The sequence below is a fragment of the Passer montanus genome, unplaced genomic scaffold (genome assembly GCF_014805655.1).
Source record: "Passer montanus isolate IOZ18808 unplaced genomic scaffold, ASM1480565v1 scaffold1, whole genome shotgun sequence".
Taxonomy (NCBI): domain Eukaryota; kingdom Metazoa; phylum Chordata; class Aves; order Passeriformes; family Passeridae; genus Passer; species Passer montanus.
Window position 1 is genome coordinate 8,360,034 of NW_024356504.1, and position 23,870 is coordinate 8,383,903.

Below are 23,870 nucleotides of genomic sequence, written 5' to 3' on the forward strand. Positions count from 1 at the left end.
GGGGGGGCGGGAGGGAGAGAGAGAGAGGAAAGGCGGGCGGCTGTGGCGGCGGATAATGATGGCGTGGTGTGTGTGGCCGCTGGGCGGCTGGGAACGCTGAGGGGAAGGAGGCGGCAGGACCCCCGCCCCCAGGTAGGCTGGCTCGGAAAGTTTGGGGTGAGGTACCGGGGCGGCTCCGCTGCGCGCCCCGCAGGCCCCGCGGCGCAGAAGCGCCACCACGGGGAAGCCCCAACTTGGGGCCGAAACTTGTGGCTTCCCCCGTTCCGGGCGGCGCGGGGAGCCCGGGCCCCTCGGTCCTGCCCCGCCGCGGTGCGTGCGCCCGGTCCGGCCCGGGCCCGGCCTCCCCCGGGCGGCAGGAAGGGCTGGCGCTGCCCTCCCCCCGCCGCCCGACCCGGCCTGGCCTGGCCCAGCCCGGGACGGCCCTTAGTGGAGGGGCGGCAGCCGGAGGTTGTGGGGGGCCGCCCGCCGCCGCATCCCCCGCCAGAGCCGTCAGGTCGGTGCCCGGGGAGCAGCTGGGTCCGCGCGTCCCGGCCGACACAATGGGCTTTATCCCGCAGAGAGCTCTTGGGCTGCGATTCCCAGCCCGAGTTTCGGATTCGTGTCACACACCGGCGAGGCCTCGAGTTAATGGAAACTCTCTGTCTCTCTGCAGATGGCTTTCCGGATACCGCCATCCGCGCTGGGGATAACTCCCGATGTGGCCATTCACGGGCTTTGATTCCTTTCTCTCCACGTAGCGTCCCCTGCGTTCCATTTCAATGCGAGCAGGGAGGCTGACTGAGTGAAAGGCTGCTTTTGGGATCTTCTGTGGGATCTACACTGCCTGGTGTTGGAGGGTGGAAGCTTTGTGCTAGGGAATCGTTCTTTCCGTTCTTCTTAAGGATTGGAGGGAGCTTTCTCTTCAACAATGATGAAAACCGAAGGCAAGGGGGAAAGGACATTAAGAAGTGCTTCTCCACACCGAAATGCTTACAAATCTGATTTCCATGCTATCAAATGCTCTTTTGATGGTGTAAACAATCCTGACAACGCTTCCAACAAAACAGGCTTACATCAGAAGCTGAGCACCTCTTCCAATGGAGGGGGAAATGACCCACACAGTCGAGGCAGAGCTGCAACTTATGGCAACAGAGTACACAAGATCAAAAATATGTTTCTGCAAATGGGGAGCTCTTCCTCCACAACCTGTTGTGAAAGCAGTCCACCTGCTGAGACTAAACTGATCAGCCGGGCAACGGTGGCAGAGTATGGATCTTCTCCAGGTAGTCCATCTTTTCTCGTTGTACAAAAAAATAATCTTCTTAATGCAACTACCAGCCCCAGTGGCAGTCCTGTGGATTCATTGTCCACGTCTTCTGCTTCTGACAAAGTCATCCGTAGCAGTGATGAGGCAGACTTGGACAAAGTAGCCCTGGCAGAAAAATTTTCAGAGACCAGGAAGCTCTTTGAGAGAAATATAAGACAACGGAGCTCAGTGGACAGATACTCCCCCAGCAAAAGTGAAAGAAGTGAAGATAAGAGGAGACATGGTTCAGCTTCTGATTGCAGCAATGTGGTGGACCACTTCAGTTTTAATACAGAAGCAAGTCCTCCAGTTGCACTGGAGAAAGTTGAAAATCAAAATAATGAGGAGTTGAAGCAACAACATGCTAATAGTGGTTCCAAATCTTCCTTCCTGAATGCAGGGCCCATTTCTAGGAGGCTGGAAAGCTTTCTGGGTGACAGTGATACTGAAGAATCCAAAGAAACTTCAAAAAATGATAGTTCTCCAAATCAGGACCCTTTGAGAGGCCAGCAGACTTTGAATTCATCTGTTATTGCTGAAGGATATCTGGAGAAAGGTGCATTCCCCAAAGTGCCCGAGATCTGCAGAGATGAGCCGAGCAAGGCACTGGGAAAAGACAAAAGAGAGCAACTGGTACTGGAGAGAAGCCCGTGGAATATGGGCAGTGTGCCTGCTCAAGAGGCTCAGCAGGTAGCAGACAGTGTTTGCTCCTGGGTTTCTCCCACAGAGGTGACTTGCACAGAGCTGGTTGCACAGGATGAAACCTCAGGGCATGGAAAAAAAGATTTGGAGAGAGATCATGTTGATCAAGAGAATCAGAAGCTCGTATGTGATATACAGGAAGGGAAGAGAAGCGACTATGCCTTGGAAGTGGTGGAAGAGTTCACAGATGGCAGCAAGACCAGTTGGGAAGAAGAAAGAGATGGGATGTCTGTAAGAGATGATCCAGTTACACAAGTACAGGATGTTCTAGAGCAGGAAGAGGATACTGAAGAAGAGGAGCAAGTGTTAGAAAAGCAAAGTGAAGACTTCAGTGATTTTGGAATAGAGAATGCAGCTTTTGATGATGACAGGGGCACAGAGTCAGAAAACCAAGAGCCTGAAGGCAAAGAAATTTTGGAGGGAGAGGAGGACTATATGTATGACAGTGAATATGAGGAGTTTCCTGGGCTTTCTGAAGAGGAAGATCCAGCACCAGACCGGAAAGTCAAGTTCTCAACAGCTCCTATCAAAGTAAGTACATTTGAGTTTTCTTTTTTCTTTTTAAATTGTTTTGCAGTTAAAAATACTCAGGAAATAAATTTTGGGGGTTTTGTGTTTTTTTTTTTTAAGTTCTAAAAAGCATTTAAGAAGTGTAAGTTTATAGCTTTTATTTGATGCTAAGTATGAGAGAGGTTATAGCTTCAGAAAATTTATTAGTTAGTCACAAGTGATTTCTTAATTACAGCTGCTTCATAAGATAGTATAGTGAAGCACATGAGATTTTACTTGCTGGACTTTTTCAGGAGCAGATATCTTTTAGGAGCAGATACAAACACCTTAACCTTTAATAGTTTGGGGGTTTTTTTAATTGAGGCATTGCATTAGGAATTATTATTTTCAGTTTTCCTTTTGGCACAAAAGTTTAAAAACAAAATCCAAACAAATCAACAACCCCCCCCTTCCTGAAAACTTTCATATTCAACTTCAGACTTGTTTATGGAATTGACTAGAAGAAAGTATCCAATGACTGGTTCTTGTATTTTAAGATTCTAGAATTGTCACCAATAATAACCATATATGTGTTCTTTGGTTCTAGCATTGATAGGTGAAAGAGCCGTAGCAGTGTTAACTTGGTTATTTTGATGTTACAAAGTTGCAGAAGTGAAAGTTAAAGGGTAGACTGGCTAATGAGGAGTAGTGTAAGTTCTAACTTTAAGAAATTTAAGAGATTTATGTGTATGGTTATTTTGGTGTTACAAAGTTGCAGAAGTGAAAGGGTAGACTGGCTAATGAGTAGTGTAAGTTCTAACTTTAAGAAATTTAAGAGATTTATGTGTCTGATCTTCCTCCACCAAAAACACCCACAAAATAAGTTGCTCCACAACTCAAACTATGTTTACCTATAGTCTCTTGCAGATTTGAATTATTCTAGTCTTTGTTGACATGGACAAGGATGGAATGGGGGACTGTACAGACTTTCGCCAGCATGCTTCTCTTCTTCTATCACATGACTGAAAGAAATAATTTTTAATAAACAGCTTTTACACTTTGTTCACAGAGAGTCAGGACTCACTTTACTGATCAGAGGGATGTAAAAATTCTGTTGACTCTTGAACTTCCCACAGCAGAGAGTTGTAATTCCCAGTTTGCGAACACACACCAGTGCTGTACCCCAGAAAATGTTTTGATTGTGGCAAAAAAATTTGGCAAAATGTTGAGTTTTGTTGCGTGTGGGTTTTTTAATAGTCTCTCCATAGACAAGCTGACTTTATATGGCTTTCTTCTAGTTGATGTTGCTTTAGTGGTGACCTGGAGCAGTGAAGGGGAGAGTGCTGCTATTGAAAACTGCATAATGAGTCTGGTTAAGGCTGGGAGAGAGCCAGAGGGGCATCAGTCCATTTCTACATGCATTTGTGCACTCAGTATCTGAGTAAAGTGCCGTGTAGAGTGTACTGTAAATGTGTTAAGTGACTTCCTGCTGTAGGCAGGGTTTTACTGATCATTGCTGATATCCTACTGCAGCAGTGGCCCTTAACAGACTTTTGCCTTCTTTGCTGTGTCTATGCCACACATAGTTGAAAACCCTGGTAGAAAATCTCAGTGCCAACTGTGATGGTTGCTCTTGTGTAGGCAAAACTCAGGTTTTGGTAACAAGCACCGTTCAATATAGCTGCTTCTCTGAAAGCCACAGGAAGCAACCTGTCTGGGATTATCATTTACACAATCAAGAGATGAATGGTTGGAAGCAACTGGTAGCGGTTTCCTATGAAAACTAACATAGTTCTTGCCATAATGTCCTGCTTGGATTGGCAGAATAAACTGTACTTAATAGCAATAGGGTTATTGAGATACTTTTTGGGGCCCTTAAATTGAAGCTTGTGATACTTGCCTTCCTTCATCCCATTTCAGTGAAACTTGACTGTCTCTTTCCTACATTGGGTGTAGAGGTCTCTTTCTGCATGTCATTTTCAGTAGGTTTTCCCTCTTTGTTCTGTTTGCCTAAGCAATGATTTCTGTTCCCATGTCTGCCTTTTTGCTTCATGTTTTCTATGATAATTAGTGGGAATAAGTCCTGGTTATGTGGTTTATGGGATTTTTATTCTCTAAAATAAAGAATTCCAACTTTTTTATGCCTAACCAGAACTTTCTTCAGTTCTGTATTTTTAATATCTCAATAGCCTTTTATAAAATCCCAGTTTTACCTCACAGAAGGAAATCTCTTCATCTTTCTTCACAGATTTTGGTGCATCTTAAATTGGAAGAGGAAAAAAAAAATCTCAGTGGTAGCTAAAAGATTATTCCTGATCCCTACCACAGCTTAGAGCAGTGCCATAGTGAGAAATGTATGCTAGTAGCTTCTTCTTTCAGCTTTATTTAGACTAATAAGTTTGACTAAAATGTGAGTGCCATTTTCAGACATTCATAGCCACTAGAGAAGGTCTGTGATTCTTCTTCTCACAGATGCTCCTGAGAGAGGCCAGGCTGCCCTTGCATTCTTGCTGCTTTCATTCTGAATCTCTAGTGATTACAAAGAAACCATCTGTGTCTCTTACAGTTGCTGTTTAGCAGGTATCTGGTAGAGTTGAAGAATTCAAAATGTTCAGAATGTATTGGGCAAGAAAAAGCTCATTGTCAGATCTGCAGCATTCTGCAGTGATGGAGCTTTGACCATTGTATTTGAACTATGCAAAAGGGAGGTTGGATATGTCTGTCGGTAATGGATAGAACTTAAGGCACCTTAAAAACAGCATTTATACTGCTACAACAAAGAGAACTGGATTAATATTTCTGTTTCAAAGCTTCTGGTCAGTTGTAACATTGGCAAGGTCTTTGGGTAAAAGGAGACTGTAGAACTCTCAGGGGGTGTATAAGGTAGCTAACACGGTTAGCACTGCATCTGACCCGTGGTTGAGGTCTGTAATTGTTGACATCTGTAGCAGGGCTTGAGAACATAATTTGATCTGATATTTTCAGGAAAGATGGAACATAATTGCACAAATACTCTGTTATTTTGTGTTGCCCTGTGCCTGTGAAAGCAAGCACAGATGAGACTTTTTAAAAGAAGTGTTTAAATTCCGTAGAAGCTGTTGATAAACAACATATGGATTTTTTTACTTGCTGTGGGTGACCAGACTAAGCCCTGCTGCTATTTGATCTTTCCAGACCCGGGGGAACATTTTATCTCAGTTCTTGTTTTCCTGGAGTAGTTTAGAGAGTGATACAGTACAGTTATTAGCAGAACTTTGCAAAGTTATGTGTTATGATACATGAGCAATTTTTAGTCTCTTGTTGCCACATATGAAGGCAGTAAGGAATGTAAAGCACACTCAGCAGTCCAAGGTATTTGCAAGGGAACTGAATTTGCCTTTGTCTTAACGTTTTCTGAGTAAGCTGTGTAAGCAATCAGCATTACACAGAATGTAAATAACATCAGGTAATTCTTCTGTCATCCCTTTGTATTTCATTTTGCCTTTGTAATGCAGATATTAGCTTGCTGTTGGTTATGAGATTACCTTGAAAGGCTTTAATTAACATCAATGTAATGTCTGAGTGCTGTTTGACATTTGTAATTTTGAAACTTTCTGTTTGGAAAACAAATGCTTGTTTTCCAATTGATTTCTTGAGATGTTTTCTCCTCTGACTGTGTCAAACTTTGTCCTCCAAGCCTTTAATAGCACAGTGACTAACTTCTGCAATGATTTATGATCCTTAGAAATTCTCTAGCTCAGGTAAGCTGAAAACATAGTACAGCTGCTGCTGCTGTTTGCTTCTGTTTGCTTATCAAGTGCTATCTAGTTTATGTTGCATGGGAGTGTCTGTTCCCAGCTTTTTGTGAATAGTAGTATATTTTGAGCTGGTTTAGTCAAGAAAACAGTTTAAAAAATAAACAGAACGAACTCCAAACCTTCATAAAGGCATTACTTTTATATTTGTCACAGCTGAGCATAAATTTGTTTCATAAGGAAACTGAAAGCAGTTTCATGTATGTTGTCCTAACCAGTCTAGTTTCAGCTGCTTCTGAGAAAATATGGGAATCCTTCATAGTATTGCCATTTGTCTTGCACATCACAGGAAAGCTGTTTTATGTATAGCTGGGCACAAATGGTGGTGGTGTTCAGCCTTTCCTGTTCTTCAGCGTTTTTCATACAAAACTGCTTCCTGTGGAAGTTAATGAAGAACTAAATGAAGATAACCCTTGAATTAGATTTTGACAGCATACCTGCAAATGCTTTTAGAAGATGCACAAATATTCTAGATCAATGTGTAGACTCTTGTGTTTTGACACAATGTTGTGTAGTGCTTAGCTTCATACAGCCTCTGGTTTTTGAACCGTTCACTTGTGTACTTACGATGTCATACACAAAAAGGGGTGCAAAAACCACAGCCTGGTTGAAGATACCCAAACCCTGGAGTTTCTTCAGGAATTAGAGAATTGATGGCTGGTCTATTGTCAGCCATTGCTCAAGCACTTCTCTAAAGTACTTCTGTGGCATTAAGAAACAGTATGTGATGTGGGTGAGGGTTGATGAAGGAAAATGGAGATTTGATATGAGAGTCGATTTAAACAGAATTGACTTATATGTGGAAATTAATTTTTTTTTCTTGACAGAAATAATGTGGTTTTCCATTTTACTTTGTTTGGGATCTTTTCTAATGATAATTTGCTTGTTTAAAGTCATACATTTTAATTGTTTTGAAGCTCTGTTTATCAACATTACGACATTTGTAATGTAACATCAAAACAACTTCTCTTCATATTTTCATCTCAGTCTCTCCACGGTACTTTTTGGTGACTTTTAACAAAAAATAATTCTATTGTGTTCTGTCTGCATCTGAGAGTATGGCATTCCTGCAGCTTAACAGTATGAAAGATTAAAAACATGGATAATAACTGGAGCAAGAAGGTATATCTTTTCATACACATTTGAAAATTTTTGTTGTTTTGGGAAAAGATAACCTTTAAACATTTATTAAAAGTTCAGTCTTCATATAAGTAAAATGTTTCTTAAGTTAAATGTTTATTAAGCCTAAATGTAACACAGGTAAACCTATAAGAAGAATTAAATGCAAAGTTCTGTGTCGAATCTTTCTGGTGCCTTTATGGTCCTTGTTTTTTGATTCTATGATGGTTGTTCAGCTGTCTGGAAAAAAGCTCTTTCAACTCAAGCTGTCTTTGTCTTTTTTTTTTTTCCCTTTTTTAGAATCATACATCTTCTGGTTTGATTTTTAGAAAATGTTTGATGTGTAAGTTTTACAATTGTAGATTGATTTGGCATTTCAGGAGTCTTTGGATGAGAGTCCTGTGCCAGGACATGAAGCTGTAGATCAGAAATCTGAATTGAAACAGAAAAAGTAAAGAATTTTTTATATCCTGGCTCACTGCTGGAGAAGCTTGACTCTTTACATTAGTATCTCAGTGTATTTCTAACTGGATTATTCTGTACATGCAGTTAGACAACATACCAACTGACCTGCTTAATGTATTTGATTATGCTAGAAAACTATAGAAAAATAAGAGAATGTTGAGGTTATGGAGACTGGGTGAGGTTATCACCTGCCTGACCTCACTCTCCTTTCAGTCCCTCCAGCTTCTAACTTCTAGCAATTTCATGTGGATTTATTAGGAAGAAGAATTTTAAAAGGTGCTTTTAAAGTACTGCTTGGTTGGTGGAAAATTAGCACTTATATCAGAGGTGCATATTCATGGCCTCACTGATGCAGTTTTAGTTGAAGTTACTTGTTCTTTTTGGGTTGATGTTAGGTGATCACTATGTATTCCCAGCCTTCGCTGTCTTTTACTGTCAGAATAGCTGTGGGGAACAGGAGGGAGAAAAGGAGGTGAATATGAGGCACTTGAGGGTTTCATGGGAGATGGTTAGAAGAAACACTGAGGGAGGTGGTGGAGGTCAGCCAAGATAAGCAAATTTATAGGAGACAAGTTCAGTAGCTCAGCAGTTGAAGTGCTGAAAGATTCAGTGTCTTTTGATGATGATTAGTATTGTTAGTATGTGAGAATACATATCCTAGCCAGGTAAAAATGAACCAGAAGTAGCTGAAACTTTTTTGCAGTTTACCTCTGGAGAAATGGAAAAGTAAATTATCCCCTTTCCATATAATTCTAACAAAAAGAAAGGTGAACACTAAGAAGGACATAAGTAAAAAGATGCTTGCCTGCATTATCTGAGTATGTATTTTGAAATCTTGAGATCATGAGGATTGTGCAGAGGTTTTTACAGGGTTCTTACACTTTTATTTAGTAGGAAAGTATTATGCAGTATGTCAAATATCTTATTTTTCAGACATTTTCTTTCATCACCCTCTAATTTGACTTGGCATAGTGAATTGACCCTTCTTTTTAGAACTAGGCTATTGATCATTGCTAAGGACAGTATTAATGCAGATTAATTAATTGAGTTGATCTGGTAGTCCCTGATGACAGGCTTATTTTGTTGTTTCTTCTAAGGTCTTTAGTGTACAGGTGGACTATTTTTGTGTTCACTGTTATTCTTTTGAAGTTCCCCGTAGTGATTTTCTTGCTCTTTAGATTTAGTCAGGCCAAGATTTTTGTTTTGGTGAGTACTAAATACATACATGTGTATCTAGGTGGATCACCAGGCATAAACTGGTGGTACCAAGACACCTGTGAAGTTTACAGAGGTTCATAATTGAATCATTCTCTTTATACAAATATATAGCTTTCAGATTCTAAAATATTTTTGGTGCTCCCTTATATGTGGTGTTTTGAGTATTTTTTCTTCTTCTGGTCATAAGCTAATTATTTTGGATCCTTTCAGTCTCTCTGTCAGTCAGAGAGCATTGTCACCTCAACTTGAGTTGCTGGAGGAATACAGCCAGGTCACAGCAGAGCTCTTCTGCACATGGAGATCATGGGTTGTCTCTGAACTTCTCTGAATATCTGAAATTAAATAAAATCAGTGCTCTGAATCTAAATGGATGCTTTTCTTTGTCTTCAATATTTTTTTCCACTGGGATATAAAAATTCAATACCTGAAGGTGAATGTTTCTCCTTCTCAAGTAGTTAGCATAACCTGACTGAAATAGATACTGTATTGTCTGTCTTATTCTTTAGCGGGCTACAGTGTTTGAGCTCCTGCAGTGAAAAACAGAACTAAAGAATAAATTTTACTGGTTTTATTGAGAATTAAGTAGAGAATAAGACTGATAAAAAACTGGTATGATTGCATTGTCCATATGAAATTGTTTATTTTGTAGATCTGAAGCAAGATTGCACTTTTGTCTTTATGTAAACTTGGTTGGGGTTTTTGATTAAGTCATACCGAGCTGCAATACCAAGGACACAAGTGTGCAAAGCCTGCCTGTCTACCTGGTTAGTAACAGAAATTGCTATCTTGAGTGTAATTGTTTTTAATATCAACTGTTAACAGTTGCCAACTGCTCTGAAAACTTTTTGAAGAGTAAAGGTGTGAGTATTTAAAAAGTCAAATTAAATAAGGTATTTTTCTTTTCTGCTTCTAGGATTATATAGTCTGAATTGAGTTAGATCAGATATAGGAAATTTTTACTTAAAATATACAAAGTAGTGCTAGTAAAATACTAACCATGTAGCTTTTGGAAGTAGAGGGAAGAATAGGATAGGAGTAGCAAGATGTCTACTTGAACAGAAGAGGGAGATAGTAAGAGTGAAGTGTAAGGTGTACATCAGGCTTCAGTCCTGCTTCAGTGCTGCTATTTCAAATGATTACTCATGGGCACTTCACGTTTTGCCAGGCATCACAAAGGCCTCCATTTGGAAAGCTGAAACTGTTTGCTGCTGGATAATTTTCCCTGAGCTTTACCTTATGTTTTGAATATTTGGCTTTATGGAGTGTCAGCAAACAGGCCCGTCCAAGGGCAGGTGGACCGAGGGCTGTGGTCCTGGCTGGCTGTGCTCCAGGCAGGGCACCAGTAACGCTGCAGGGCCTCTCTCAGGTGTTCAGGGCTGCTGTAGCTGCCTGTGCAGGTGTTGTGAGCCTTCCCAGCAAATACTGCAGGATTATATGGGAACTTTCAGGTGATGTTGATGTTGCTTCCATTCTAATTAGTTGGGAGTTCTTCTGGGCAGTTCCTGATTTCCTCATCTTAGTGTTTAATGACTTTTGTAATGTCCTGCTTTTCATTAGGCACAAACAAATCTATATACTAGAAATAAATGTTGGAGTGGAGGTTTTGGACTGTGTTTTTTTAGTCTGCAGTACTTTCATGCAAGCACATGGAAAATTAGTGTTTGCCCTCTAACTAATTAATACTCTTTTAAAAGTAACATATTTAAGTAGACATTGTTCTGTCCTGTGAAGGGTTTGAAGGATGTGAAGGTCATTGTTGTTTTTCCATGATAATGCTATTTTCTGTGTTAGCACTAAGATGATATAACAAATTTTTAGTTCTGTCATAGTTACAGGAACTGAACAGTAGGATCTTTCAGACAGGCTGTGTTGGTGTTTTTTGAGTGCTGGTCTTGTCTCGAGGGTGTCTAGATAAACCTCTTCATAAAATATGTGAAACCAAGTTTTGCATTCAAAAAGTGTTTCATTTTTCTGGTGTGAAGAATGTAGCTAGTTTTCTCTCCAGCTAAATATATATGCCGTTCAAGCACCAAGTATGTTTGAAAATTAACCATTATGTGTCTTAACCGTTTAATTCAAATAATTCTTAAAAATTCAGCCTTCTACCACAACTTTTTTTATTCAAATCAATTGTATTCATTCTGAAGGAAAAAGGTTTTAAGTGAAAAAAAACCAAACCTTTTCAGATGGTATTTTGCCATTTGTTAGCTTGACAGGGTCCAAAAGTTCTTTGTGTTAGGGTAACCTTCTGGGTATATAACAAGCTATGGTAAAAGGCTTGTGAAATTTACATGGTTTCCACAGTAAAATTCATCTGTTCCCCCTGTGTTGAGCCAATAACTTGTGTTTGCTAAAGTATGTCTTTTAAAAATACCAGCTGTGGTAGTAATAATTTTTTTAATCTCTAGCTAGCAGTGGTTTCTGAATAGTAAGATTAGAATTTCTTTTGTCTGTAATGCATTTGATTCAGTGACTAAACCCTGCCAGACACAGCACAGGGATGAACATGTTTAGCTTTCTCATCAGTCTTCTAAACTGTGAACTTACATTATTTATTATCCACGTTTAAATGTTACTTTTGCTACTTGGCAGGAACAACTTGCTGACCAGTCCTGCATTTTCTGTATTAATATCAACACTTTTTTCTCTTTCATAAAAGATGAACACAATGTTATGATTCCACATGTACACAATAAAAATTTCTGTGTTCTACCCTTGACTCTTCAGTCATAGTTTTTTTAGTGTGCTTTTGCTTTTCTTTCTGTTTTTGCAGTGTTTGGCTTCTGGTTATAAGTTTTACTTGTCTTCTGTTCTTTGTAAATTAATGTTCTTCCTCAAAATTATTTTTCTGAAGTTTGGAGAGGGGTGTGTTGTTCTTACTATTTCGAAATGGGGCTATCTTCTTTTAATTGTGAGGTTATGGTTTTTAGAATATTACCCAAATGTTCTCATACAGTTGTCAACTGTCACTTGAAGACAAAAGTATGAATTCTTTCTCTTAGTGAATAACTCAGAATTGATTTCAAATAGGCTTTTCTTAAAAAGGTGGTAATGCATAAATATTAGGATTTGTTGTTTGCACAGATATGTTTATGCCCTTATTTTATTAATAGCAATTTATAAACATCACTGGAATTTAAGCGACCACTAGTTTTAAATTCTATTACTCGCTCCTGGTAGATGAACAATTCCTGTCATCAATTTTGTATAAAATTGAGCAAATTCCATGAGATTCTAAAATATACTTCTGTTACTCTTAAGTTGGAAATGTAATAAATCATTTTTAGAAGTACCAGAGATATTTTAATGCTGGTGGCCCAAGGCTCGCAGTGTACATAATGCTGTTATGGTGCAGCTTTGCTTCCCCAAATTTCTAGCACTTCATAGTGTTGTTCAAAGAACCAGTCATCCTTCAGTAGACAGTAACTACTTGCATCATCTTCTGCTCTGCTCGACCACTGAGTTGTAAAGAACTAAGAAAATACAGCTCTCACTGTATCCAAAATGAACTATTGCCATTTTCCACATTTTGCTCAACCATTTGATAGTTATCTTTCTTATATTCTAGTCATGCTGTTAATACTAGATTATATGCGTATGAATTTATACTTTCTTTTTTCCATGGCTTGGTATTTGATTTGCCCTCAAGAACTCAGATGTTCTCAATAACAAGTTATCATTTATCCGCTCATGAACTTCCTTTTTATTATTAGTTTAAAATTCATCTTACTATAATTTGGCTATGTTTTTGGAGATGCTGCTTTTTCTGTTGGGATGAAAAATAAACAAACTAGGCCAGTCTTGTTCCAAAGGGTGAACAATGCTTCATTAAATACTTCTGCTGCATATCCTATTTAGTGATTTGGGGGCTGAGGAGGGTGATTAATTTAAAGAACTTGGCCACCTTTTTTTCTGATAGTGGTAGAATAAGACCATTTAGATGGTTTTCTTTGTCTGTTTTGCAGATTTTTTCTGTAAAGTTCATGGAAGACATACTGTAAGTGTGACCCTTGTTGTCTTTTTGTGTCCAGTTGTTGCCTACTGGTATCTGTATGACAGTCACAAGGAGTTTATTTATTAACCTTTATGCAAGATGTAGGAATAACTGACTATAAGGAAGGTTCTTTCGTTGTGGAAGACGTAAGATTTCTGAGAGTGGATTTCTTCCTTCCCTTTCGGCCAAGTGGATCTAATCTTGCTTGCTTACTGGACTGATTATATGGCCATACCACGTTTCTGGAGTAGGTGTTTTGCAGGGTTTGGGAAGAGTGTGTGAAGCTGATCTCAGGTTGTAGTCTGAAGATGATGCAGTAGGCTCCTCACGGGAAATACTGAATTATATTGGTTGCATTTTGATAATCTGTTTCAATGACCATTTTTTGGTGTCTGAAGCTACTGCTCTGCAGAGCTAAAGCTATATACTAGTGAATGTAAATTCACAGGGAAATGGGAAATACTGAATTATATTGGTTGCATTCTGTTTCAATGACCTTTTTTCGGTGTCTGAAGCTACTGCTCTGCAGAGCTAAATCTATATACTAGTGAATGTAAATTCACAGGGAAAATGCTAATTACAGTTAATGCTGTGGTATTTCCATGATTGCAGTTACCTGTTTAGGTAGTGTCAGTGGAAAATACAACAGTTGCAAAAATATAGTAAACCAGTGTAAATGAACTTCATGTCAGTGTTGCATGTTCTTGATTAGGGAGATGGCTGCTGCAGCTGCAATGAGTGTTTTTTGTCTTACAACGATGTAGGATAAAACACTCAGTGCCTGCAAAACATTTAGCAGATAAACCTTATTTTTAAAGATAAATGAGGGTGTGATATTTTTCCTTTTTTTTTCCTAACTTCTTAATTTAAATACAATTAATGAATATGTAAGATGAACCCTGTTATATATAGTTTATTCTTCCTTTCTAGATTTCCGTCTTAATTTGTGTTGTTTGTTTATCTTTTATTTTTAACAATTCAGAAACTCAGCTGGAGTGAATACTAAAAATAGTAATGTATGTAGCAAGGCATTTCCTTTTCCTGGGAAACTGCGTGATTCCCTTGCAAAATCAGAAAACTACATCTGTTTGAAACACTGCAATTGGCAGATGGTGTGGGGGGAGGGAAGAAGAGAGGAAGGATTTGGTGGAATGTAGTCCTAATAAAAAAAGTCACACAATATCAAAGAGGAGCTGACTGATTTCTTTTAACTATTTGGTGCATTTGCAAGATAAAATCTGTTAAAGTAATTGTTTTGAAACTTAAAGTGTTACTTCTGTGCAAGCTGGAAACTGTGTGACAGCAGCAGTATTTATTAAAATGATGGTTGTTTAGAAAATGAGGTCTCTGAAAATACCACTTTAATTTCCTTACGGATTGTCTTTCAATTATATGATGTTTGAAAGGAGGTGAGAAGACATTAAAAAAAGTTTTCTGTTACATTTCTTAGGTTTTCAGTACTTACTCAAATGAAGACTATGATAGACGTAATGAAGAAGTTGACCCTGTGGCAGCCTCAGCTGAGTATGAACTTGAGAAAAGGGTGGAAAAAATGGAAGTGTTTCCTGTGGAAATTGAAAAAGGTACAAATCAAATCTTGAACATTTACAAGAGGTACTATGGGAACAAAAAATAAAACCATAGCTGTATATTCCTGGAATTTAGGTATTGAATTTTTGAATGTGTGTCTAGGGTTAGATTTGTGAAAAGTTCTGGTGAACTTAGTGAGTGTTAACTGGACAGGCCTCTACTAAGTGCAGATTTTCATACTAAATTGAAGTTGGGAAGGCTACAGGGCAAAAAGGCTTTAAGTAGTATCTACATATAAAATATGTTCTATTTTTTTCTCTTTTTAAAGTGAATTTCTATTATCTTGTGTAGAAAGACTTGGAATGCTTTGAAACAACTCAATACTGCTAACTGTTACATCATATGTCATGCAGCTAATGTTAGATTTTTGGATCCCTTAGGTGACAGGGGTCTGGGCATCAGTATCATTGGAATGGGAGTTGGTGCTGATCAGGGACTGGAAAAACTAGGTATTTTTGTAAAAACAATAACAGATGGTGGAGCTGCTCAGAGAGATGGACGGTGAGTTTTTCATTGAATTGATTGTGCTTTTTACAAATTTCCAACTGAGCCCAGTTGATTTCATTAGATATGCTGAATACTGTGAGTAAAAGTACAAAAGCTGAATGCATCTGAGTGATTATAACATTCCTGCTTTAAAGCATAAAGCAGGAATGTAATTATGTTAAATTTTTTTAAATGAGGGTTTTATTATAGGACTTTTTTGCTAAGTAACTGTAGATCTGTTTACAGCACATATGAGAAACGTTCAAAATGAGCTCATGTGTAGAAGTACTGCAAAGTCATGTTGACACTCCAGAATACCAGTTACTGTGTAAATAATACAAAAAACATCCAGTCAAATGCTGTGTACATTTTAATTGGTGTTTTGCACAGTAACAAAGGATGAGGAGACTATTTTTAAATAATGAATTTCAATGGAGTCAGAATTTATCATTGTAAATACTAGTGAGTTTTAAGTGATATTTGTCATGTCAAAAATGTTTCAAGCCAAAATACTATTGCTTACCTGATAGCTAAGCATTTATTTATTTTGCAGAATTCAAGTAAATGATCAGATTGTTGAGGTTGATGGCATAAGTCTAGTGGGAGTTACTCAGTTTTTTGCAGCCACTGTACTAAAGAACACCAAAGGCACCGTGAGGTACGTATGTTTTCTCTTAAATAATAGTTTCTCTTTGTCATTCTTCATTCATGGAGAATACAAAACCACAGTATGAAAATGTTACAAAGATATTGTGGAAGGCAACAGTGTAGCAAACTAATTTCTTAAGCATGTCTTAAATTTTTTTGCTGCAAGATAATTTGTTTTTTCTCCTGTAGGTTCCTGATTGGGAGAGAGAAGCCAGGGGCTGAGAGTGAAGTAGCCCGTCTCATTAGTGAGACCTTAGAGCAAGAGAGATGTCTGTACGAGCAGCACTATGTTCATGATGATACAGAGCAGGTAAAACATTGTTCATGCTCTGCTAATGGGGTAAATGGTGGGGTTTAATCAAACTGAAGCAAAAATGTGTAACAGAGGCAACTTGTTAAAAACAGGAAAATAAGCACTTCACTACTCTTGTCAAGGCACGTGGTTATTGCTTTATCATTAATCCAAAATACACTTGTAACTGTCATTGTATGTGATAAATTTTTGCATGTCTTTCTTAGCTCTCTTTTGTGGAACTTTGATGAAGGTGTTTGCAAGTCTTCTTTAACACTTATCGTAGGTATAAGAAATTTAAAAGGAATAGTAGCTAGTCAGGAAAAGTTTTGCAGCTGGTTGAATTTCTTGATTGTGTGCTTTGGTTATTGCTACTAGCTTAATGGAAAAGTGTGTGTGTGTTACAGAATGTCATGATTTTCTCATTTTGTCAGGATGATGACTATGATGATGAGGAGGAGGATACATATGAGTCACATTTACATGGAAAATCTGTAGAAGTTTTTGATCTTCCTGAAAATGAAGATATTGGTTTACTACTGGATATGGATTCAGCGCAGTCTCTTCTTAAATTTAAAGAGGTGTTGTAGTAGTTTCCTAAATATTCTTTGCAGTGCACTGGGGAACATCTGAACCTTGTAGGATTTTGATATAATCTCCTTCATGTTCCCTCTCATTGCTTTGAGTTTTTTCCCAGTGTCACCAATAAATATCTCTGGTAAATGTCCATTGAAATGTAGGTCTTCTGTAATTTTTTATATCCAGTTTCCCTATGCATATTTGCATTAAGCAATCTTTTGATTTAAATTAAATTTTAAAAGCTCTTGGAAACAGGTGGTAGAACGCAGCCCCAACTCTATCCTTGTTGTCTGGGTATTGCATTGCATAGATAGGATGCTTCTCTTAGTTCTCCTCTGGTACATTGGCCTTCGCTTGTGTTTGCTGCCCAGTAGAATGGCTTTAGCTGCAGAGAGCATGGGGGTTGTACGAATATGCCTGTTTTGAATGGTCTCAAGTGTTGTTGTGAGATATTTTCAGGAAGACAAGAAATACATATCTAATTTCTTGGTTTAGTCCCTGCAGTCTTCTGAGAAATCTGTGAACATAAAAGCACTTGATTCTGTAGATAGGCATATTTTTGGCTTGGAGAGTATTTTTATGGTGTGTTTTTTGGAAGGAATGGATTTATAAACGCAATAGGGCATTCCAGACTCTGAATCACAACTTAACATAATTGGAAATAGTATGGTTCTCTTTTCCCAGGGTTTTTATAAAGGAGAATATTTGCTTTATTCAGGGCTGTGGAATTTAGTCAGGGACTTAAATGGTACAGACTTTGGCATTTCGGAGTCCAGGCTTCTCTGGTAGATTTAAGTGCCTGTCATTTTCACTCTGAGAGGAGAAAAATATACTGCAAAGAAACTATTTTATCAGATGCTATTTTCTGCTGTATCAGCTTATTTTTGTGTTGGTATGGGATTGGTATTTTGAAGATCTCCTAAGTTTGTTCTCTTGAAAATGTTGCCAGTGTCATTGAGGAAGTAGAAATTGCAGGCTGCTGATCTCTAGAGAACATTCACAATTTTTCTAGGTTTGGAAGCATTGCAGCAAGCTGAAGCTTCTTAAGTGCTGTATTTACTTGGGATACAATTATAATCTCATGTAGAATCTCATTACTCATTACTGTGCTGTTACTAACATAATCTCAATGAAGAATAGTCATGGATTCACCAGTTTTAATTTGGGATTGGAGCAATGTGCCTTGACTAAAAGAAAATCTCTGCAAGGTTACAGATGGAAAGCGAGATACAAGGAACAATTAATACTTGTTAGAAAAAATCTTTACATTTGGCTTAAGTGTAATCTTTTTGATATCTAATAATCCTATGAAGATTTGTGGTGTAAAAATACATGGCTTAATTTTAAAATAAAGCAAACACATTTATTTCTAAGTGCTGATTGTAAAAATATTTAGTAGTGTTAAGTTTTTCCTTTATTCTGTGTCCCAGTTGTCATCCTAAGTGCATTGCTGCCGTTTCATTACCCTGGCATATTGAAACCTTATCATAATATTTTCAGTTTAATGTATAGACCACAATGGGAGATTTTTAGGGTGGTTATGTACTGGGGAACTTGTTTGAAGTTTGAGTAATTTTTAATTTTTTTTAAATAAAAGCTCATGATAACTTCTCCTGTAATTGACAAGTAATTACATTGACTTTATGCCACTCTAACAATGGTTTGCAGAAAAAGGGAATCATGGAGAAATACTTAAAATTAACATTTTCAAATTTAATTTTGTGTGTGCTCATACAGTTTTTTTCGTCTGTTCCAGCTACAATTAAAACATGCAGTAACAATAGCTGAAGTGAATCAACTGAAGGAGAAAGTAAGTTTTTGAAGAATATAATTATTGGTAGCGTTTTTTTGTTGGGTGATTTGTTTTGTTTTTATGGCTACTGATTTTACCAGGAATAGGCTGAATGCAAAAGGTAGCAATCAGTTTATGCCTCAGGTGCTTTCTACTTTATGCTAGACAAATATTTCTAAGCTGAAGAGCTATGCTCAAATTAAAAATAAAATTAAAAAATCAACCAAATAAATAAAGCCCCAAAAGTCACATAAAAAAACTAAAAAAAACCCCAAGTCTCCACTTTAAAATGAATGCTTCACTATTACTGCTTAGAGTAGCTGAATACTGTGGACAGCTGTATAAAACAGCTCATAAAGAAATATGAGAATATTATCAGTGGATTGAACTTGTCTTATTTGGGAATGGATTTGGTCAGACGATGGTTTGTGGCTTTCTGTTACCAGAAAGTTATTTCTGTTATCCTCTTTCCCTCCTTAAATTTCTGACCTGGTCCGGGCAGAGAGTTTTTTTCCAGTAGTTTTGTTTTTTGCTGAAGATTCATTCAATGCCTCTTCTTATTCTGAGAAAGTGTTTCTGTACTTTTTTGCTGCTTTTTCCATTGATGCAGATTTATACATGGCCTTTTCCTGAAAATACTGTGTGTGAGCTAGCAGCTTCTTTTATTCATTGCCCTTCTGTGCTGCCTTGCTCAGAAATGCATATCCCAGGAGAAGTTGCAGCACAGGTAGAAAGTGAAGATGGCATAGTGCTTCAGTTTGCAATAATTCTCAGTAGCAGTATCTGTTGGGGTATTTAATGCACTCGGCAATTGTTGAGGCAAGGCAGACAAAGCTACTTATGACAGTTCCTTTCTGATTTCTGACAGTGCTCCTCCTCTTTCTAGTATTCTTGGTATGTGGCCCACCTGGCCTGCACAAAAGCTGTTAAAAATGTTGGTGTTAGTACAGCTTTTGACCCTGTTTTTAAATTCAAGAAATTTTTGGTCCTTTCAAAATCCTTGTTCCATTGGCAGGTGATTGTAACTGGCTTCAAATGCAGTGATTTATTTCCTCAGTGCAAGTGGTGTCCCCAAAGAAGGAGGCATGGACAAACTAAGCTGTATCTTGCCTGTTCACTCCTCCAAGGCCTGGAGAGCTTCACATGTTAAAATTCCCATGTGTAATGTGGCTGCTGTCACGCTGAAGGGGTGGCATCTCTTTACTGAGGGAATATTTGGTGGTTTTGTACATCAGCTCAAGAAAAGGAAACCCTGCACATGCTATCATTGGTTAGGAAGACCAGTGTCATTTAAAATTACCAGGGAAGATCAGCTGGTCGTGTTATCTTTATTCAAAAAGCTGTTGGTAACAAAGTAGTGGGACAGGGAGCTTGTCATATATAGGTTAATATTCTTTATCTGCAGTTGCCTTTGAAGGTATTCAAAGTAGGCCTCTCCACAGATACTAAGATCTGGTGAGATCTTGAACAATATAAGCTAATAATACAGGTCTTGGTCATTTAATCTGTCTAGAAAGATGCAATACCAATGATGAAGCAGTAAAAGACTCTTGGGTTTCAGTTCTAAACTTGGTTGGATTAGCAAGGGTTGGAAGAGTTGATGTGATTACTTTAAAAGTTGTGTCCTGTTTTCATATTACTGATAAGTATGTAATTATTATTAGCTATTCTCTACTTAAACAAGTATCAACAACTGGTTTTTATTTAGTCTTTTAGATTAGATTAATTTGTTAAGTATTAATCTTTTCAGTTAAAAGTTGTTGAAGCAGAAAAAAACGAATGGAAATTCAATCGAGCCCAACTACAGCAAAACTTAGATGAAGGCAAAGAGAAAATTAAGAAGTTAGAGACCTACTGGTTAGAGGCACAAAATTTATGCAAAACAGTAAATGAGCGTCTTAAGGAGACTCAAGAACAATGTGATGCCCTTGAAAAGAAATACAACAAGGCCAAGAAATTGCTTAAAGACTACCAACAAAAGTAAGTACCCCAAAATACCAGGTCTCTATTTATTGCTTGTATGTTTTGTACAACTTGGGGAAAGCTGTCAGCAATACCTGGGGGAAGAGGATTTGCTTAATATACTTTCTTTTCATTTATTAGAGGGCAGGGAAGAAGTGGGCAACAAATGCTGAATCATTCTATACCTTACATCACCAGCTTCTCTGAAAGGTTTTCTGAAAATGTTGCTGCTGCAACATTTGACTTATAGCTAAGGAAAAATTCTTTAATATTTCAATGACAACTTTTAAAAAACAACTTAGTTTAAAAGCTGTAATGTATCTCTGCTTTTTTGTAAGGACTACTTGAAATTTGATTTGAGGAGTTAGGCAATACCATTTGCTCTTTGTGAAAAACCTTGGCTGACTTCAGTGTTCCAGACAGAGTAGACATCAAAGGATATCTCATAATAGCCAGATACATGTGATTTAGTCTGAGTTAGTTATGTCTTATAGGAGGAGTGCAAAGACTTTTCAGAGAAATTGAAAGTTTGGGGATGTGTATCTAGCCCACTAAAATGGCAACATGTTGGGTTTTTTAGTAAAGTAATGTTATTTATTAAATACACCTGTGGGGGACTCCAGCACTGTTGTGTGGTAGTGTCTAATTGTTCTACGATCTTCCCTCTTAGCTAAAGAAGAGGTTAGAAAAATTGCAAAATATTTGTAGATGTGTCCTGATAATACAAAATACAACTGTTGCTTTTGGTAGTTGCTGTAACACGCTTGTATAATATTCTTGTTCCAAATTTCTCCACTTGCTACTTACTTTTAAAGGCAATTTATTAGGATCTTTTGCTCTGTAGTCCACATCCAGAAATGTTACTTTTCACAGTACGTTTTTGTGCTGTTTGGTGAGCTTTTTAAAGGTCTCCTTTCCCCTCTCCTCCCAAGCTTATCCACATGGAAGTTCAAAAGTACGTGAAGATGACTGCTGACATGCTGCTTTCCATTCCCTCGCTGTTTAGCAAATTCCCATTACTCGTTTGATTGTCCCTGAAGCTTCTGCATCTGTTGTAGTGCTTATTTTCTGGTTTTGTATGTCATTCCATATGACACAGGCAAAAACAGCTTTTATTTTTGTTTCCTTCTTATAGTCATTGTTTCTTCTTTGTAAAACCCAGCCATTGCAATTGCTGTAAGATGAACTAAGTAGAAACTTGAAATGCAATTTAATTTCCAACAAAGAATTTTGCCATAGCTTTTGGAAAGAAAATATACTGTGTGTGCATGTATCTTTGTGGAAGAGAGTAAGATGCAATGACTGGAGTCATGCATGTATTTCAGGCTTAAATGCATATGCAACTTGCCACTTTTAAAATGAGAGATGGTTGTAACTTTGCAGAAAAAGTACCACACATCTTTTTCTGCCGAGAGTAGATCACAGTCATCTCTATTTTCTTTTCAAGACAGTAGAAACATACAAATAAATATGTCATTTTATGACATTATAAGATTAATGAATCAGTTATACCTTACAGACTGATTTTTGTCACCATTCACTAATGGAATGCTTTTTTGGTAAATGCAGTTGTGCATATTTCTATTAAACATATTTTTCTACATTTCTGTATACTACTATTTCATAAACATGTATATATTTCTTTTACCAGAGAAATAGAATTTATGAAGAAAGAAGAAGATCATTCAAAGCTACTTGAAGAGAGAGACCGGAAATATGCAGAACAACTGCAAATATATCAGGAAAAAGTAAAGCAGTATTATATTTTGAAATAAACTTCTGCATTCTTGGAGACTTGTATCTCACTTCTGAATTTTAATTCTTGCAGATTTCAGAGCTTGAAAATAAATTGAAAGCATATGAAAAAATGCCTTATGTATTTGAGGGTGGCAGTTTATTGGAAGATGGCTGTCAAAGTCCAGGCCAATCTAACGAACAGTCAAAGATAAAAGAAGACAATGAAAAAGAAACCAAATCAATAGAAGAAAGAATAAATTCTTTAGACATGCTGGTTTCTGGTAAGTAGACTGTAGTGGTTTTTTTATTTGCATTTAAGGAAAATTCGGAGCATAGTGATTTATATGTATAGTGGTTTTTTGTTGTTAAGAGAAGCGTTTACTGTTTCATACTAACTGGGTGAATGTTTTAACTGACTCAGTGTGGATGCTTGAGTTTAAGTTCCCCCAACATTTTCAGTGTAGTTGTTATGTATTTCTTAAGTGTTGTTGGAAAGAGGAGATGGATGGAGAGACAACTATTTTAACTGTTCTTCAGATTCTCTGTTAGTGAAACTAATAGTAGAAATAAAACACTGAGATATGTCAGTTAAATTCCCTTTTTTTTTCAAGCTATAATTTACAGTAAACTTGCTATGATTTTTTTGTCCTGTAATTTTATGCACAGAATGTTATGAAATATCAGATGGAGGTTCAAATGAGAATTAAATTTTTAAAATATTTGGTAAATTCTTACTTTGTAAAGAGTTTCTATCTTAAAGAATGATGTTAGGAAGTCACATCTGGGGCACAAATTTTCATCTATTTGAGAACAGAATTAAGTTTTCAATCCATAAAACAATTAAATTCTGTTGGATTTTATTATTTTTGATTGAAGAAGTTAGGTAAAAGTATATTTCAAATTAAATAGAAATTGCTATTGCAATGTGTAAAATAGTGCAGTATAATATAAAAGTATTTTCATACAGCAATGGTTAACAAGTAAAATAATTCTGACTTAGATTCTGAATGTTTTTCTGGGCAATGGGTTGGTGAACTTGCCTACCAGTTTTTGCTGGGTTTTTTGTTTGCTTTTTTAAATGTATGTTTTTGTTGCAGATTTTGATGCTTTTGTTGGTGATACTCCCAGATTAGACACCAGTGCTCACAAAGCAAAAGCTCAGCTTGCTTTGAAAGTAAAACGCCAGCCACCTTCTCGATCAAAGCTGAAAGAATCTCTTGGGGGTGGACAACAGACTGCAAATCTGCAGGTACTGACACTGATAACCATGTGCTCTGGATACTGAACATGTGTTGAGTTTTATGTCTATTTGCAGTTGTAAGTGTTCTCCATGCTTCATTCAGGCTGTGCCAAAGCATTCTAGTTTTATGCTGCATCAAATGAAAAAAACCTTTTAGGTTTCATGACATACATGTGAACTCTGGAATGTATTTGTGGCACAGTTAATTTGAAGTTAGCAAAGAACTATGTGAGCTTGTTCTGTGCTACTTCTGCTTGCTGAAAGATTTTGATATGGTGTTATGTTGTGAAATATACTAATTTATCTTGTTACGCCTTCATCTGGAACAAGTTAGTTACCAAATTTCTTCAAAAACTAAAGAATTCTGAAATGCTTCATTATTCCATAAGTCATTATTTGAGTTCACAAAGAAGCGTGCCAGTAAAATGTTCTCATGTTTTCTGGAAAAGAACAGACAATAAATGTGTATATGTAATGT

General features: G+C 37.5%; 1 protein-coding gene across 4 annotated transcripts in view; it reads left to right on the top strand.

Moving 5' to 3' along the window:
• Positions 1 to 12: 12 nt before the first annotated feature.
• The window catches only part of LOC120513208 (neurabin-1-like), a 40,470-nt gene continuing 16,612 nt past the window's right edge, over positions 13 to 23,870 (top strand). For all 4 annotated transcript variants that reach the window (XM_039732417.1, XM_039732584.1, XM_039732498.1 and 1 more), the window contains exons 1-12: positions 13 to 132; positions 653 to 2,518; positions 14,517 to 14,649; positions 15,037 to 15,157; positions 15,696 to 15,800; positions 15,980 to 16,100; positions 16,517 to 16,663; positions 18,418 to 18,471; positions 20,204 to 20,433; positions 22,067 to 22,163; positions 22,244 to 22,433; positions 23,250 to 23,401. In XM_039732417.1, coding sequence (XP_039588351.1) covers positions 908 to 2,518; positions 14,517 to 14,649; positions 15,037 to 15,157; positions 15,696 to 15,800; positions 15,980 to 16,100; positions 16,517 to 16,663; positions 18,418 to 18,471; positions 20,204 to 20,433; positions 22,067 to 22,163; positions 22,244 to 22,433; positions 23,250 to 23,401 — 2,961 coding nt within the window. In that variant the 5' untranslated portion in view covers positions 13 to 132; positions 653 to 907. The remainder of the gene's footprint in view (positions 133 to 652; positions 2,519 to 14,516; positions 14,650 to 15,036; positions 15,158 to 15,695; positions 15,801 to 15,979; positions 16,101 to 16,516; positions 16,664 to 18,417; positions 18,472 to 20,203; positions 20,434 to 22,066; positions 22,164 to 22,243; positions 22,434 to 23,249; positions 23,402 to 23,870) is intronic.